Below are 15,919 nucleotides of genomic sequence, written 5' to 3'. Positions count from 1 at the left end.
TCCTTGAGTGACAGGGGACGCGGCTAGGTCTGTGTGGAAAGCGGTATAGAAAGAGCGGAGAGAGACGACTCAAGTAGCGAAGTAAACTATAAAAATGGACATTACACTCTGCATATCACATTTAACAAACCAAACATTCAAATACCATTATAGAGTGTAAAGTAAAAACCCAAACCGGTCCATGCATCAATACCGGTATATCAAAAAAAAAAAAAAAAACCTAGTTCGGGCTAGGCCCCTTAGTTTCAGTGAAGAGAAATCTTAACGCTACAGCATACAATGACATGCTACAAGATTCTGTGCTTTGTGGCAACAGTTTGAGGAATGCCCTTTCCTGTTTCAGCATAACAATGCCCTGTGCACAAAGCGAGGTCCATACAGAAATGGTTTGTCAAGATCGGTGTGGAAGAACTTTACTGGCCTGCACAGAGCCCTGATCTCAACCCCATCGAATACTTTTGGGATGAATTGGAACGCCGACTGCGAGCCAGGCCTAATCGCCCAACATCAGTGCCCGACCTCACTAATGCTGTTGTGGTAGAATGGAAGCAAGTCCCCGTAGCAATGTTCCGGACATCTAGGAAAGCCTTCCCAGATGAGTGGAGGCTGCTGATGCAGCAAAGGGGGGATCAACTCCATATTAATGCCCATGATTTTAGAATGATGTCCACAAGAGTCCACATACTTTTGGTCATGTAGTGTATGTATGTGCTGGAGATAATGAAAATTAAGTTGAAAAGTGATGGAATTGCCCTTTAAGTGCACAATACAGCATTTCTCTAACAATGCTAAATAAACATGTCTCGAGACTTGCACTCCTGTCTTTCCAAACATCCCTTTTTAACACACGAGTCTGTTCTGTTTTAAATTACTTTAAATGCTACATCCAAAGAAACCCAGCTGAGGCACTCTCCTATATTTCTTTAATTGATGGTTGTGCTACTATCCTATTTCATAGCAGAGTTCCTCCTGGGATGTGTCCCAAATTGCACCATATACCATATATAGGGCCCATAGGGCTTTGGTCAAAAGTAGTACACTATGTAGATAATAGGGTGCCATTTGGGATGTAAATGCAGCAAGGGAAAGGAACATTGAAAAACACTTAATTAGCAGAAAAAGCATGCTCTCTAATTATTCTTCTGTTTTCTATGCTGATTAAGTGCTTGTGTTGCTGAGGAGGGCTATTTTAGGAACATTGGTTCCACTGACTGAACTATTTACAAGTTTGTCAAAGAGTGCTTCCCAAATGACACCCTATTCCCTATATAGTGCACTATTTTTAAAATAGTGCACTATATAGGGGACAGGGTGCCATTTGGAACGCGCCCAAAGACATTCAGCAGAACTAGACTATCTATAAAAAACACATGGTTCCCAAGTGGATACAGTACCTACTATAGGAAAGTTCTGGTTTGAATACGACATGTTACATTAGGGGCTCAGCCGACAGAATACCAACTGAAGGGAGCGCGTGCTGATTTCAGTTGAGACCAAACTAGGCTAATTTGAAAAAGAGAAGATGCATTGATTTGAGTAATGGGACTGATTTTAGGGGAAAACATACTGTCGTGATTTAAGGAGGAGAATGCAGACTGATTTAAGTAGTGGAAAATAGTACCCAAGGTCAAGCAGGGGGGCAGAGCGCACAGTCTCGCTATAGGATGTGGTGCACACTTCTCCCATTTCCTGAGGCAACAGATACTAAAAAGGCAGCTATACTATAATAACACCTTTGACTGCACACACAGCATGTTGAGCACCCAGAGGCATGAAAACAGAACCAACAAAGTGTAACTGAATCTCTCACAGCATTTACAAAAGCAAAGTGGTTGGGGGGGTGGCAGTACAATGGTTAATTGTGTTTTCACCTGATCATGGTATAGTTTAAACATGTTCTAGGCTTGAGAGGTTGTCTGATCTACGCGATAAACCACAACCAAGGTTACTTCCTCCCTGTCAGTGAGCAAAAAGTTAATACCTCTCACTACTTTCAAAACAGCTGACTACAGCATGTGCAGTAACAGGCAAATAGCGCATCCTTTATGCACCAAAAGACATCCACAGAGAGGTTGAGCAAGTTCACTCACATAAACACATCAACAATTCTTGAGACATAAGCCTATACCTAAAGTTTCAACTATAACTAGTCCTTAAAGGTCAAATCATCACTTTAATATTTAGGAATTGTTGGTCCTATTCAATAATTAATGTGAATGTGGAGAGAGGAAAACAAACCAAAAGGTAATAAACAATTGCATTGCCTGAGTCAGAGATAAATATGTGATGTTCACATCAAACAGATCCTAGAACTGGCAGAATATAACTTTTTTTAGTGTAATGTTTACTGTTTCTTATTTTTTTTAATCACTTTTGTTTATTATTTATCTCACTTGTTTTTGGAATGTAAACATATGTTTCCCATGCAAATAAAGCCCCTTAAATTAAAATTGAATTGAGTGAGAGCCAGAGGCCCTGTGCTCCTGTCAACACCATATTCCCTACATAGTGCACTACTTTTGACCAGAGCCCTACATTTGACCAGAGCCATTTGGTACACATCCAGAGACAGAGACACTGTGGTCCTGTCAGTGTGCTCTGGTAGAACAGCCTGGAGACGTCATGGTTGTGCTCAGTCACACAAAAGGAGCTGGCCCATTACTACTGATGACTGAGACCTTCAATTCAAGCAAATGAAGGAGAGCAAAAAAATGATGCTCTGTGATTGTTTTGATTTTGCTAAAATCAGAGAGCTAACTAGATTAGCTGCTTTAAATGACACAGTTGTTAAGAACTATTTATTCTGCCACTGTGAGGATTGTTCCGTCATAACTGTGTGTTACTCCCCAATTTCACGACTTAGTTATAAACCCCATTTCTTAAAGATTCACTCTTTAGCAATGTCCTTCTCTTATCGAGTAAAATGTGTAAACGTGTGGTGGTTCTACTGTTTTGTTTTATGTCATGTTACAATGTTGTGTTTACTGTTTTTTGTAAGTAAAAAATAAACTCTAACCACACTTCGCCTCAAGTGATTGGAATCCGTTGAACTGAGCGATTACTTGCAGCGGACCCTGCAAAATCTACCACACTGGTATTCCAACAATGTGTCAAATAACCTTATCTACGTGTAATGATTCAGTAATGCAAAGTGCCTCTTGCAACTAGGCTCTAATGGTGGTGGAGTCAGTCCACGTAACCTTTGCAGTGTCATACTCAGTTGATGCATGCAATTTAACCACTGAACTGGAAAGTCCACCATGTGAAATGGGAGGATTCCATTTGAAGCTAAGGAGTTAGAGAGCTGCTTTACCAGGGGGAGGGGGGTTCAACTGAGTCTCTCTTCCTGACAGCCAGGCAGCCACACACAGGCCAGGGTGGGGGAGGGTTAAAGCCAGAGGCTCTGTCTCTCTCTTCCTGAGACAGACTGCTGCAATTGGCATAATGTGATGTATCCTTATAGTGTACTTACTACGTACTGCTCTCATAGAGATAAGGCAACATGACTATAACAAGCAATATGAAACCAATCAATAAAACGTTAGTGTCCACCTGGTAGGGTAATTGTGATGCAACATTTTACCAGAACACTCCAACTACTTCACGGTGTAGCTATTACTGATAAAACTATGAACAGGACAGAAAAATGCTCTGGTGGCAAAATCAACCAAATCCAGTGTCTGACAGATAGGAAGGTAAGCCAGCATGACTTCCTAGGTTAAATTTCCTCTGTACTGTTGATCCAAACAACTAGCACTTGTACTCAAGCCAGAATACTCATATAATTATCCCTCCCCCTGCCTAGTCAAAAAAACTGCCCCTCTCTGACTGGGAAGGGGTTGTTGTGCAAATGATAAACCTCAAAACCAGTCTTTCAGGAGAGGATTCCAGTCTTGGCAATAATGAACCATAACATTTTGAAACACCATGCCATTAGCCTTAAAGATACAACAGCAACAGGAACTGACTATTAGTCCATGAAATAAAAAAGCACACAATGAATGTTCTTTGTTTTTCAGCTTTGGTTGACTAACATCTATCTACCTTGTCCAATGTGTGTTTGCAAACGGCACATTTGGAAACTAAGCAGGGAGACATTACTTTGACCGTGAGCTTGCAAACAACATCAAACAACTTCATTCTTATTCACTAACTCAACACTGTATATAAATGTTTAGCCTAATCTCCCTTCATTCACACTCACAAAACACCAAGTCATTGAAGAAATACTGTGCTCCCCTCACTGCACTTTCAAAATAATTGAAAAACTGAATGTACAACTTCATTATCTCTGATGAAGACCTACACAGAACATCCATCCACTCCAGTCACCGTCTTGTTCGAACTTGTGATTTATCTGTGGATTAGCGCTTATCAGAGTAAAACGTGAGACTATCACCCCCAAAGATTGGCAAATCAGCAGACCTTTCTCAGCGAGCGACATATATTTGCCCAGCTACAGGCACACATGGTTTCAGTTAGGGGTCTGCACCTATAAACAGTTGGCCATGGCAGCTTATTGGTCAGGAAGTTCAATGTTGACTGCAAGTCAAGACAGGCACAAGCTGCTAATGAATAATACCCTACCCAAACCACTATCAGCAACACCAACACAACCATTGGAGACCAATAGAGAAGAGATTCTAGAAAGCCTAGTAGTAATTTAAATGGACCGCACTAGACCCTTTACAGCCAGGCTATTGACAAATCACTGTTAAATATTTTAACTTTGTAGCAAAAGGAATACCACAAAGGAACATTCAGGCATTTACTTTAATTACATGGAATATCAGGAATACCACCCAATTATTTGGAAGAGAGTTAAATCAAGAGAGCTGAATTAATAGCCTATGTGGATAAAAATAGGGCAAGATAACAAGATGGTCCTTGTGTGCAGTGACAACTACTATGCATGGAGATAGTATACATGTTGTGTATCCATAAAGTTAGCGTGGTTGAAGGCTGAGCTTCATATTCCAATGATTGATTTGCCCTAAATATTCAAAAACAAAAGCCTTACAAGGGGGAATATTGTTTAATTCCAAGTGAGCAACAACAATCTGTGGTTAAAACAGTTACTGGCTGACATGTAGCCTATAAAGGCCAGGGCGCATGATAAAGTATTCATTATTTTGAAAGACACTATGAGCAAAGTGTGCACAAATAGCGAAATAGGCTACATTAAACCATTGCAAACAAGGCCTGGACCATGTATGTCTTTGTAGATAACAAACTATAATTGAGGTAGGATAGTAAATATATTATTATTGTAATGTGTCAAACCAACCTCCCACACATGCTCCCCTGCACCTATCCATATGAAAGCTGTCAAACCCACCTCCCACACATGCTCCCCTGCACCTATCCATATGAAAGCTGTCAAACCCACCTCCCACACATGCTCCCCTGCACCTATCCATATGAAAGCTGTCAAACCCACCTCCCACACATGCTCCCCTGCACCTATCCATATGAAAGCTGTCAAACCCACCTCCCACACATGCTCCCTGCACCTATCCATATGAAAGCTGTCAAACCCACCTCCCACACATGCTCCCCTGCACCTATCCATATGAAAGCTGTCAAACCCACCTCCCACACATGCTCCCCTGCACCTATCCATATGAAAGCTGTCAAACCCACCTCCCACATGCTCCCCTGCACCTATCCATATGAAAGCTGTCAAACCCACCTCCCACACATGCTCCCCTGCACCTATCCATATGAAAGCTGTCAAACCCACCTCCCACACATGCTCCCCTGCACCTATCCATATGAAAGCTGTCAAACCTCTCATCTGAAAAACTCCTGGAGGGACATTTCAATACATGGGTCAAATCTGCTCAGATGATCAAACTAAGTGATTACATTCACTTTAACTAAGAAATATATCTGTATCACATAAGTGAGCGAAGAAACTAATGATAAAATGATAAAGAATAACATATAGCCTAATTGAGAGAATGTGCAAACATATTTCATATAAGCTTACATAGAAGGGAAGGAGAAAGTACAGGGCAGGCTACTGTTACTGCGTTTGACACCTCGAGGTAATTCGATTCGTGCAGCAAATCAATTCATTACATGTAGTCTACAGGAGACGTTCGATTAGCCTACTTATTACATTGGGCCTGTGCTATGCCATTCGGAACTACTAATATGTCTCTGGGCAATATTTGGGGAGGCCCATCAATGCAGCCGATAGGATAGACAGGCCATCATAATAATTGTAAAGCAATGTTTTACACATTTAGATGCTGGCAACAACTGCAGCTAACTTGTTACATTTAGGAAGCATCAAACGTCCGGGTAAATTACCAGACCAACTATCGCTACTTGCGAGCTATTATGTTAGCTACGTTACCGAGCTAACTAACTTTTTTTAAACTATTTCCAAAAAATAAATCGAACTTATTTGAAGTCACAACACTTGATATAATCATATTGGCATTATAACGGCCGTGTTACAATTTAGTTGTGCACTCGGAACACCATGGCTGACGAAGAAGTTTTGCAAGAACTCTCAATGGAAAAATGTAGCTACTATAGTGTAGCCTTTATAAGCTACAAAACATGCACGTCAGCTTTAAAATGAGCGGACTATAAATGCAAGGTTTACAGCTAAATTTGATTACAAATGTGTAATAACATATGCATGCTGGACACAACAAATCGCACATAGCTAAACGAAATAGCTCACCAGATGCAGTCAAAAACTTTTTCACACCTGAAAAGCCGACAACAGAAAGTTTGTTATTCGTTTTCTACTTACCAGAGGGATGTGCTCGCACATACATTTCAAACATGTTAGTAGCGAGTTGTTAGACCGAATTTCCATTTACAGTAACTCAACTACAACTTCAACCACTTCTGGTTCTGGGCCTATTCTGAAGCATTCGCTTACCGTCTCCGCCGCCGCTCCCCGGGCCACCTTCAACACCCGAAACTCAACCACCGAATCTCCCACAGGGCCGTGGTGCTGAAAGAAAAGCGGCGAGGTGGACTTCGTAGACGGAGTTTCTACGGTACCCAGGCCTTCTCTGTTTTGACCCGAGTGTGGGGTTACTACAGCCCCCGATGTTTCAGAGACACGGGAATTATTTGACAGCTCTTCTTCTTTACCCCCTCTACTCCCCCTTAATTTCTCTTTTCTTACTTCCAACAGATACGAATCAAAATACTTGTCACAGAATATGGCGGCTGCACAAACGAGCGCCTATCGCGAGACTTAAATTTTTCCTCCTAGGGGAAAGTTATGTTAGGGGAGAGGAAGTATGATTGCTAAATCCTCTGTAGAAGCAGAGACAGAGAATGAACAGTTTGTGGTAATATTATTGGAATGGAAACTATCAACAGACGTGTGGGAGGAATACAGGTGGGGGTTAGGTCTGTCTCACTCTGAGTCTCAGGGAACAACAGAGAAAATTAGGTCACAATAGTTATGTGCTGCTAGAGTAAAAATACTGTAAATTGGTAAGTACACACCCACAATGATATCTCACCCATAATAACAATAATACACACCCATAATATCTCAAAAAGGTATCCAACAGACAAAACAGATTGTAAGTGATTTTGTAAACAAAAAATGATGTCCAGAATAACACCAAAAAAAAATTGCTTGTTTCAGCTGGTGGTCAGCTGTAAGCAGGTCCTCCCCTCAGAGGACAGCTATACTAAAGCTGGGAGCCAGTGGGAGGTTATAATGGTCATGTGGGTAGTCACTGTGTGTTTTTGACCCCCAAAGAGAGGAGTTCCGGGGGAGGCGAGAGCTACAAAAGAGCAAGGAAAAAAACAAATCTAGCACGGTGTTCTGCGAAGGGTTCACTTCAGTGGTTATTGATCTAGTACTAAATAACTCTTATGGACATAAACATCTTGCTTTACTGTAAGTCTGTAGGTATTTCTATACTTATTGATCCCCCCTATTTATATAAAAACATGTATTTTAGTAATTTAGCAGATGTTCTTATCCAGAGCGACTTACAAGGGCAATTAGGGTTATGTGCCTTGCTCAAGTGAACATCGGCAAATACTCAGGGATTCAAACAGGCGACCTTTTTGGTTACTGGCCCAATCACCATGCCACCAGCCGCCATTCCTCATCAGGCTTACCCTCGTGACATGATTTTATGTAGTGAGAGCATTCACACATCAAAGATGGAACAAAACTATTCAGTGTTAACATAAATTTTATGACATGCCAAACTCTCCCATAATTGAACTGGGAAGTGGAAGTGGGGATTTAACATTCCTGGTACCTGTCATGGTTAATGAGGACATATGGAAGTGAGGAGGAGGTCAATAGGGCTGTGTGGCTTATTAGGGTTCACTTTGGGCAATCAAGTGTTTAGGGGGCATCATTCACACATTGGGCTGACTGCATTGCAATCAGCGACTGCCAACTAACTGATCTACAAATCACATTGCATCATAAATAACTACTCATTATTATTTGTAAATCAGTCTGTCAGTCATAATTTACTCACGATTCATCACCGATTTCATGCTCTGGAAGACAGCCCCTCACTCCTTCAGAGAAGAACATGGATGGCTGCTACAGATCTTTATTTGATCAATCTTTTGTTCCTGATCATTTTCTGCACAGCAGGAAATTCAAATCTGTGGTGTACTCAAGGTTTAAAAAGGCTTCTAAAGTTTGCAATTTCCACTTTCCAACTTGATTTGCATCAACCCCTACTGTCACGGATCTCTCCAGAACTGGCCTCTATATTCCCACTGATTGTATTTGTATATATGTGCCCTTTGTTCACCATGGTCTTTTCGATTATTGTTTCAATGTCCGTTGGTGCGTGAGTACCTGTGCTGTGTGTTTTGGCTTTCGTGCCATTGTGGATTGCGCAGATGATTACTTGTCTCGTCCCATGTGTTAATCATTGTGCGCTTGTGTTATTTATTCGAGGTACTCCTCGTTCTTTTGTTTGGGTTTCAACCCTGTGTTTTGTATGATGTTTGGTCTTCGTCCCCGTGCCTTTACATGGCACGCCATAATTTGGGTGTAATAAAAAAAACTATTACACATTCCTGCGCCTGTCTCCCGAATCATTCATACCAGCGTGACAGAATAATCGACCATTAAGGGAGACAGCGGGAATGGCCCGACCAACAACGCTTGACTTCTCCGTCTGGCGCCACCGCAACTTCAGCAGCTGCAACTGGCCCGTCCGACGATGACGCAACTTCGGCAGCTGCAACTGGCCCGTCCGACGACGACGCAACTTCGGCAGCTGCAACTGGCCCGTCCGACGACGACGCAACTTCGGCAGCTGCAACTGGCCCGTCCGACGACAAAGCAACTTCGACAGCTGCAACTGGCCCGTCCGACGACAAAGCAACTTCGGCAGCTGCAACTGGCCCGTCCGATGACGACGCAACTTCGGCAGCTGCAACTGGCCCGTCCGACGACGACGCAACTTCGGCAGCTGCAACTGGCCCGTCTGACGACAAAGCAACTTCGGCAGCTGCCGACGACAAAGCAACTTCGGCAGCTGCAACTGGCCCATCCGACGACGACGCAACTTCGGCAGCTGCAATTGGCCCGTCCGGCGACGACGCAACTTCAGCAGCTGCAATTGGCCCGTCCGGCGATGACGCAACTTCGGCAGCTGCATCGGGTCCTGATTGACCCTGATTGATTCCTGTACTCGTCCGCCAGCGCAGGTGTCGTCCCCCTGCTGGTCGAAGGGGGGGACTGTCTCGGATCTCTCCGGAAGTGTGTCATTACGCACACCTGGTCCCCATTTCCCTGATTATAATTGTATAAATGTGCCCTTTGGTTCACCATTGGGCTGTCGATTATTATTACAATGTCCATTGGTCGTGTGAGTACCTGTGCTGTGTTGTTTTGACTTTCGTGCCACTTGTATTGTGCAGATGATTACGGGTCTCGCCCCAATGTATTTATTCGAGGTACTCCTGTCTCTTTTGTTTTGTATTACATGTTTGTATTACATGTTTTGGTCTTCGTCCCTATGCCTTTACATGGCATGTTGTAATTTGGGTAAATAAAAAGTCCTATTACGCATTCCTGCACTTGTCTCCCAATCCCTTTATACCAACATGACACCTACAAAAAATGTCCATTAATTATAATCCACATAATAATTCACATTTCCTGTTAAGATCCTACATCTGTATGACAGGACTGGGGGTCACATCTATAAATCATCATAGACTGTGTCACCCTCCTCTCCTCCCAGTAGATTGTAAACACATCTATACAGGACAGGTCCTCCTGGGTGAAACTACTGTTTCCACTTTCTGGGTGCTCTATGTGCTGTTCTGTGTAAATTTAGTCTGCCCTCAGTGTTAAATTGTAGGGTTGAATGTGTCTGTGAGGACGTCATAAACAGGTGTCCCATTTATTTTTTTTACAACTGAATTGATGTGGACCGAGTCTATTGCTCTGTTGCATTAACCCACACATGGGGTAAGTGGGAAAACAGACGCTTGCTGAATCCTCTCGTGAAAAAGGACGGCACATTTGTTCTTCAGTGGACTGGGTGGAAACATATGGCGTCTCGTGTGTCTGCGTAATGCAGTGACTCACACACACTCACTCAGTCTTACACGGCACACACACACACACACACACACACACACACACTGTGGCCCCTGTTATCTGCACAGACCATGACCTCCTGACTCTGGGGTCTGAGCGAGTGGAGCCAACTGAGCTGAAAGCCCTGAAGCACAGACAAAATCCTCCCGCTCAGCCCTTTCACAGAGTATTCATTTCTGTTAACAATGGCTGATACACACATCTCTAAGTCCTTACCCCCCATGTGTATGTCAAAGGGGAGGAGCAGTCCGTGAGTCTGCAAAAGATTATAAAAAATACTTTAAAAATGTGGGAACGTTTTAAAATGTCTTTACCAGTTTAAGCAGTGACTTTGTCTCATTCTGTAAGTGCCATGCGTGGGATGCAGGTGGACACTGTACACTGCATTGGCAACTCCCAGTCAAAGACCCAGAGGGAAGGGAGTGGCCCTGGCTGTCTTCCCTGGCTGTCGCCCTGCCTCGCGTCACAGTGAAGAATGTGTCACAGAATGTTATAAGAAGCTTTACACTGTTACCAATCACTCTCTTCTCATGCACATGATGTACTGGTCTGGAGCACACAGATTATCACAGTGACAACTTGATAGGGGGGCAGGAGGGGAAAAGTGCAACTCATGCAAAAAAAATACTGTTTCTGTCCCCCAAAAAATACTTTCTGTCCCAAAAAAAAGCCACACCACTACATGTGGTGGTGCTATGTGCCGTGTCGTGCTTCTTGGGAAATTAAGCTGGCCACCCACATTCCTGGCATGGAAAGAGGTCCTTTTCTCACGGTCTGAGGACAGCCTGTCACGGGTCAACAGTGGAGATTTAGCTTGCAGCGGCAGCGGGTCTCCACTCATTGTTCCGCTCCAAGCAAACTTTAGGCATCCAATGTGCCAATCCAGTGTCCACTGACCTTGCAGCAGGTATAGTTGCTCTCCTACTAACAAGTGTGAAACAAGGTTTGAGGAAGAGTGTGCTTAGGGAACGGAGGGCATGTGGGTTGTGTGTGTGTGTGTGTGTGTGTGTGTGTGTGTGTGTGTGTGTGTGTGTGTGTGTGTGTGTGTGTGTGTGTGTGTGTGTGTGTGTGTGTGTGTGTGTCTTAAGGGGAGGCGAAGGGGGAGGTGGGGACAGGAATGTTACCCGGTCCTCTTCAGTGATCATCAACACGAGGGGGTGTAGGACGGAACATTCTAAGCACAGAGAAACTGACACCCTTGTAGCTTGCTCAGAATTCTCCCTTAAGAGTTTTACAGAGCACGAACAGTACTTATAGGTATAGGGAGAATTTGCACTCCATATCAGTTTTCAGTATCTAACCAAGTAATAATACAGTATGCTTAGTAAGTGCCTGATGTTGTTATAACAATATAATAAGATATCACCAAATATCACCAGACCACCAAAAATTCCATCCCTAACTACAACATTTTCAGACAAGATAGAACGGCCAAAGGGGGCGGTGTTGCAATCTACTGCAAAGATAGCCTGCAGAGTTCTGTCCTACTTTCCAGGTCTGTACCCAAACAATTTGAACTTCTACTTTTAAAAATCCACCTCTCTAAAAACAAATCTCTCACCATTGCCGCCTGCTATAGACCACCCTCTGCCCCCAGCTGTGCTCTGGACACCATATGTGAACTGATTGCCCCCCATCTATCTTCAGAGCTCGTGCTGCTAGGCGACCTAAACTGGAACATGCTTAATACCCCAGCCATCCTACAATCTAAGCTTGATGCCCTCAATCTCACACAAATGATCAATGAACCTACCAGGTACCACCCCAAAGCCGTAAACACGGGCACCCTCATAGATATCATCCTAGCCAACTTCCCCTCTAAATACTACACCTCTGCTGTTTTCAACCAAGATCTCAGCGATCACTGCCTCATTGCTTGCATCCGTAATGGGTCAGCGGTCAAACGACCTCCACTCATCACTGTCAAACGCTCCCTGAAACACTTCAGCGAGCAGGCCTTTCTAATCGACCTGGTCGGGGTATCCTGGAAGGATATTGATCTCATCCCATCAGTAGAGGATGCCTGTTTTTTATTTTTATTCCTTCCTCACCATCTTAAATAAGCATGCCCCATTCAAGAAATTTAAAACCAGGAACAGATATAGCCCTTGGTTCTCTCCAGACCTGACTGCCCTTAACCAACACAAAAACATCCTATGGTGTTCTGCATTAGCATCGAACAGCCCCCGTGATATGCAACTTTTCAGGGAAGCTAGAAACCAATATACACAGGCAGTTAGCTAGCTTTTTCAAGCAGAAATTTGCTTCCTGAAACACAAACTCAAAAAAGTTCTGGGACACTGTAAAGTCCATGGAGAATAGGAACACCTCCTCCCAGCTGCTCACTGCACTGAAGATACATTGACTATAATTGATCATTTCAATAAGCATTGTTCTACGGCTGGCCATGCTTTCCACCTGACTACCCCTACCCCGGTCAACAGCACTGCACTCCCCACAGCAACTCACCCAAGCATTCCCCATTTCTCCTTCTCCCAAATCCAGTCAGCAGATGTTCTGAAAGATCTGCAAAATCTGGACCCCTACAAATCAGCCGGGCTAGACAATCTGGACCCTTTCTTTCTTGTTGCCACCCCTATTACTAGCCTGTTCAACCTCTCTTTCGTGTCATCTGAGATTCCCAAAGATTGGAAAGCAGCTGCGGTCATCCCCCTCTTCAAAGGTGGGACACTCTTGACCCAAACTGCTTCAGACCTATATCTATCCTACCCTGCTTTTCTAAGGTCTTCGAAAGCCAAGTCAACAAACAGATTACCGACCATTTCGAATCCCACCATACCTTCTCCGCTATGCAATCTGGTTTCAGAGCTGGTCATGGGTGCACCTCAGCCACGCTCAAGGTCCTAAACGATACCTTAACCGCCATCGATAAGAAACAATACTGTGCAGCCGTATTCATTGACCTGGCCAAGGCTTTCAACTCTGTCAATCACCACATCCTCATCGGCAGACTCAATAGCCTTGGTTTCTCAAACGATTGCCTCGCCTGGTTCACCAACTACTTCCCTGATAGAGTTCAGTGTGTCAAATCGGAGGGCCTGTTGTCCGGGCCTCTGGCAGTCTCTATTGGGGTGCCACAGGGTTCAATTCTTGGACCGACTCTCTTCTCTGTATACATCAATGATGTCGCTCTTGCTGCTGGTGAGTCTCTGATCCACCTCTACGCAGACGACACCATTCTGTATACTTCTGGCCCTTCTTTGAACACTGTTAACAACCCTCCAGGTGAGCTTCAATGCCATACAACTCTCCTTCCGTGGCCTCCAATTGCTCTTAAATACAAGTAAAACTAAATGCATGCTCTTCAACTGATCGCTGCCTGCACCTGCCCACCTGTCCAACATCACAACTCTGGACGGTTCTGACTTAGAATATGTGGACAACTACAAATACCTAGTTGTCTGGTTAGACTGTAAACTCTCCTTCCAGACTCACATCAAACATCTCCAATCCAAAGTTAAATCTAGAATTGGCTTCCTATTTTGCAACAAAGCATCCTTCACTCATGCTGCCAAACATACCCTTGTAAAACTGACCATCCTACCGATCCTCGACTTCGGCGATGTCATTTACAAAATAACCCCCAATACCCTACTCAATAAATTGGATGCAGTCTATCACAGTGCCATCCGTTTTGTCACCAAAGCCCCATATACTACCTACCACTGCGACCTGTACGCTCTCGTTGGCTGGCCCTCGCTTCATACTCGTCGGCAAACCCACTGAATCCAGGTCATCTACAAGAGTCTCCCCTTATCTCAGCTCGCTGGTCACCATAGCAGCACCCACCTGTAGCACACGCTCCAGCAGGTATATCTCTCAGGTCACCCCCAAAACCAATTCTTCCTTTGGCTCTCCTTCCAGTTCTCTGCTGCCAATGACTGGAACAAACTACAAAAATCTCTGAAACTGGAAACACTTATCTCCCTCACTAGCTTTAAGCACCAGCTGTCAGAGCAGCTCACATATTACTGCACCTGTACATTTTCCAACTATAATTTAGCCCAAACAACTACCTCTCCCCCTACTGTATTTATCTATTTATTTTGACCCCTTGAACCCCATTATTTCTATCTCTACCTTGCACATTCTTCCACTGCAAATCTACCATTCCAGTGTTTTACTTGCTATATTGTATTTACTTCGCCACCTTTGCCCTTATCTCACCTCATTTGCTCACATTGTATATAGACTTATTTTTCTACTGTATTTTTGACTATATGTTTGTTTTACTCCATGTGTAACTCTGTGTTGTTGTATGTGTCGAACTGCTTTGCTTTATCTTGGCCAGGTCGCAATTGTAAATGAGAACTTGTTCTCAACTCGCCTACCTGGTTAAATAAAGGTGATAAAAAACAAATTAAAAGTAATTTTAAAAAATCTATTAGAGTTTATTAATGATAATGAATTTGGGTTTTAATTCAACAGCTTTGAACTGGTTTCTAAAATCTTTGTTCTTATGTCAGCTTTAACCAATAAAACCAATAAATTGCAAGACTTTGCATGAGTTTAAATGGGTGTGAGAACATTTCTGTTGTCAAACATACCCACCAAGCAGTACAGTGCCTCTGCAAACAGCGGAGTGGAGTGGCTGAGATCCAGACTTAGATCTGCTGCACCCCCCAACGAAGTCAGCCTGACCCTCTGTAAATCAGCCCAGCATTCCTCCCTCCCAACCTGAGGAGACTGAGGAAACACACTCACAACTACCACAGACTGTTTCTTGAGAGGGCACACACAACCAGGAACCATTATCTCTCCCCTGGGATGTTCCCCGAGGTAAGGCCCCTAGCCAAGCCCCACTTGGCTAGTATGATCTTCCCCCAAACAAGGAGGATGGAAACTTATTCTCTCTAGGTGACCTCTCCCTTCAGATTATTCCTCAGTGGCACTTCAAGCCGTGGACTCCACATCCATAACTGATGCCCATGTGCCTCCCTTATAATACATTCTTAGAAAAAAGGTGCTATCACAGAGGGTTCTACATGGAATCCATAAAGGTTCTACCTGAAACCAAAAAGGGTTTTACATGGAACACAAAAATGGTTCTACCTGGAACCAAAAATGGTTCTCTTATGGGTACAGCTGAAAAAACGTTTTAGAGGCAGTAGCCTCTCCACTGGTGCTGACACCACAGGTGTTTACTGCCTGTCTATCTTTTGGTCTCTGCCTCATATGGGCCACTGAGCCTCTATAAAAGGGGCATCAGACAGTGGATGTCAGGAATGTGACCCATGTGTCCAGGGAATCAGTGTTAGGCTGCTGTATGGCGAGTTGACAACTGCTGTGCTACTCAGACATTTTCAGTCTCACTGG

General features: G+C 43.8%; 2 protein-coding genes across 2 annotated transcripts in view; one reads left to right on the top strand and one right to left on the bottom strand.

The window, feature by feature from the left end:
- Positions 1-7,207, bottom strand: part of LOC115107680 (TGF-beta-activated kinase 1 and MAP3K7-binding protein 2-like) — a 69,157-nt gene extending 61,950 nt beyond the window's left edge. The window contains 1 exon segment of the mRNA XM_029631193.2: positions 6,905-7,207. The gene's annotated coding sequence lies outside the window, so the exon portion shown is untranslated.
- The window catches only part of LOC135564228 (polysialoglycoprotein-like), a 52,905-nt gene extending 43,259 nt beyond the window's left edge, over positions 1-9,646 (top strand). Inside the window, exon 2 of the mRNA XM_065008480.1 lies at positions 9,110-9,646. Coding sequence (XP_064864552.1) covers positions 9,110-9,646 — 537 coding nt within the window. The remainder of the gene's footprint in view (positions 1-9,109) is intronic.
- Positions 9,647-15,919: the final 6,273 nt, after the last annotated feature.

Source organism: Oncorhynchus nerka, linkage group LG24 (genome assembly GCF_034236695.1).
Source record: "Oncorhynchus nerka isolate Pitt River linkage group LG24, Oner_Uvic_2.0, whole genome shotgun sequence".
NCBI lineage: Eukaryota > Metazoa > Chordata > Actinopteri > Salmoniformes > Salmonidae > Oncorhynchus > Oncorhynchus nerka.
Note: the sequence above shows the minus strand (reverse complement) of the source record. Positions and strands in the feature narration are given on the sequence as shown.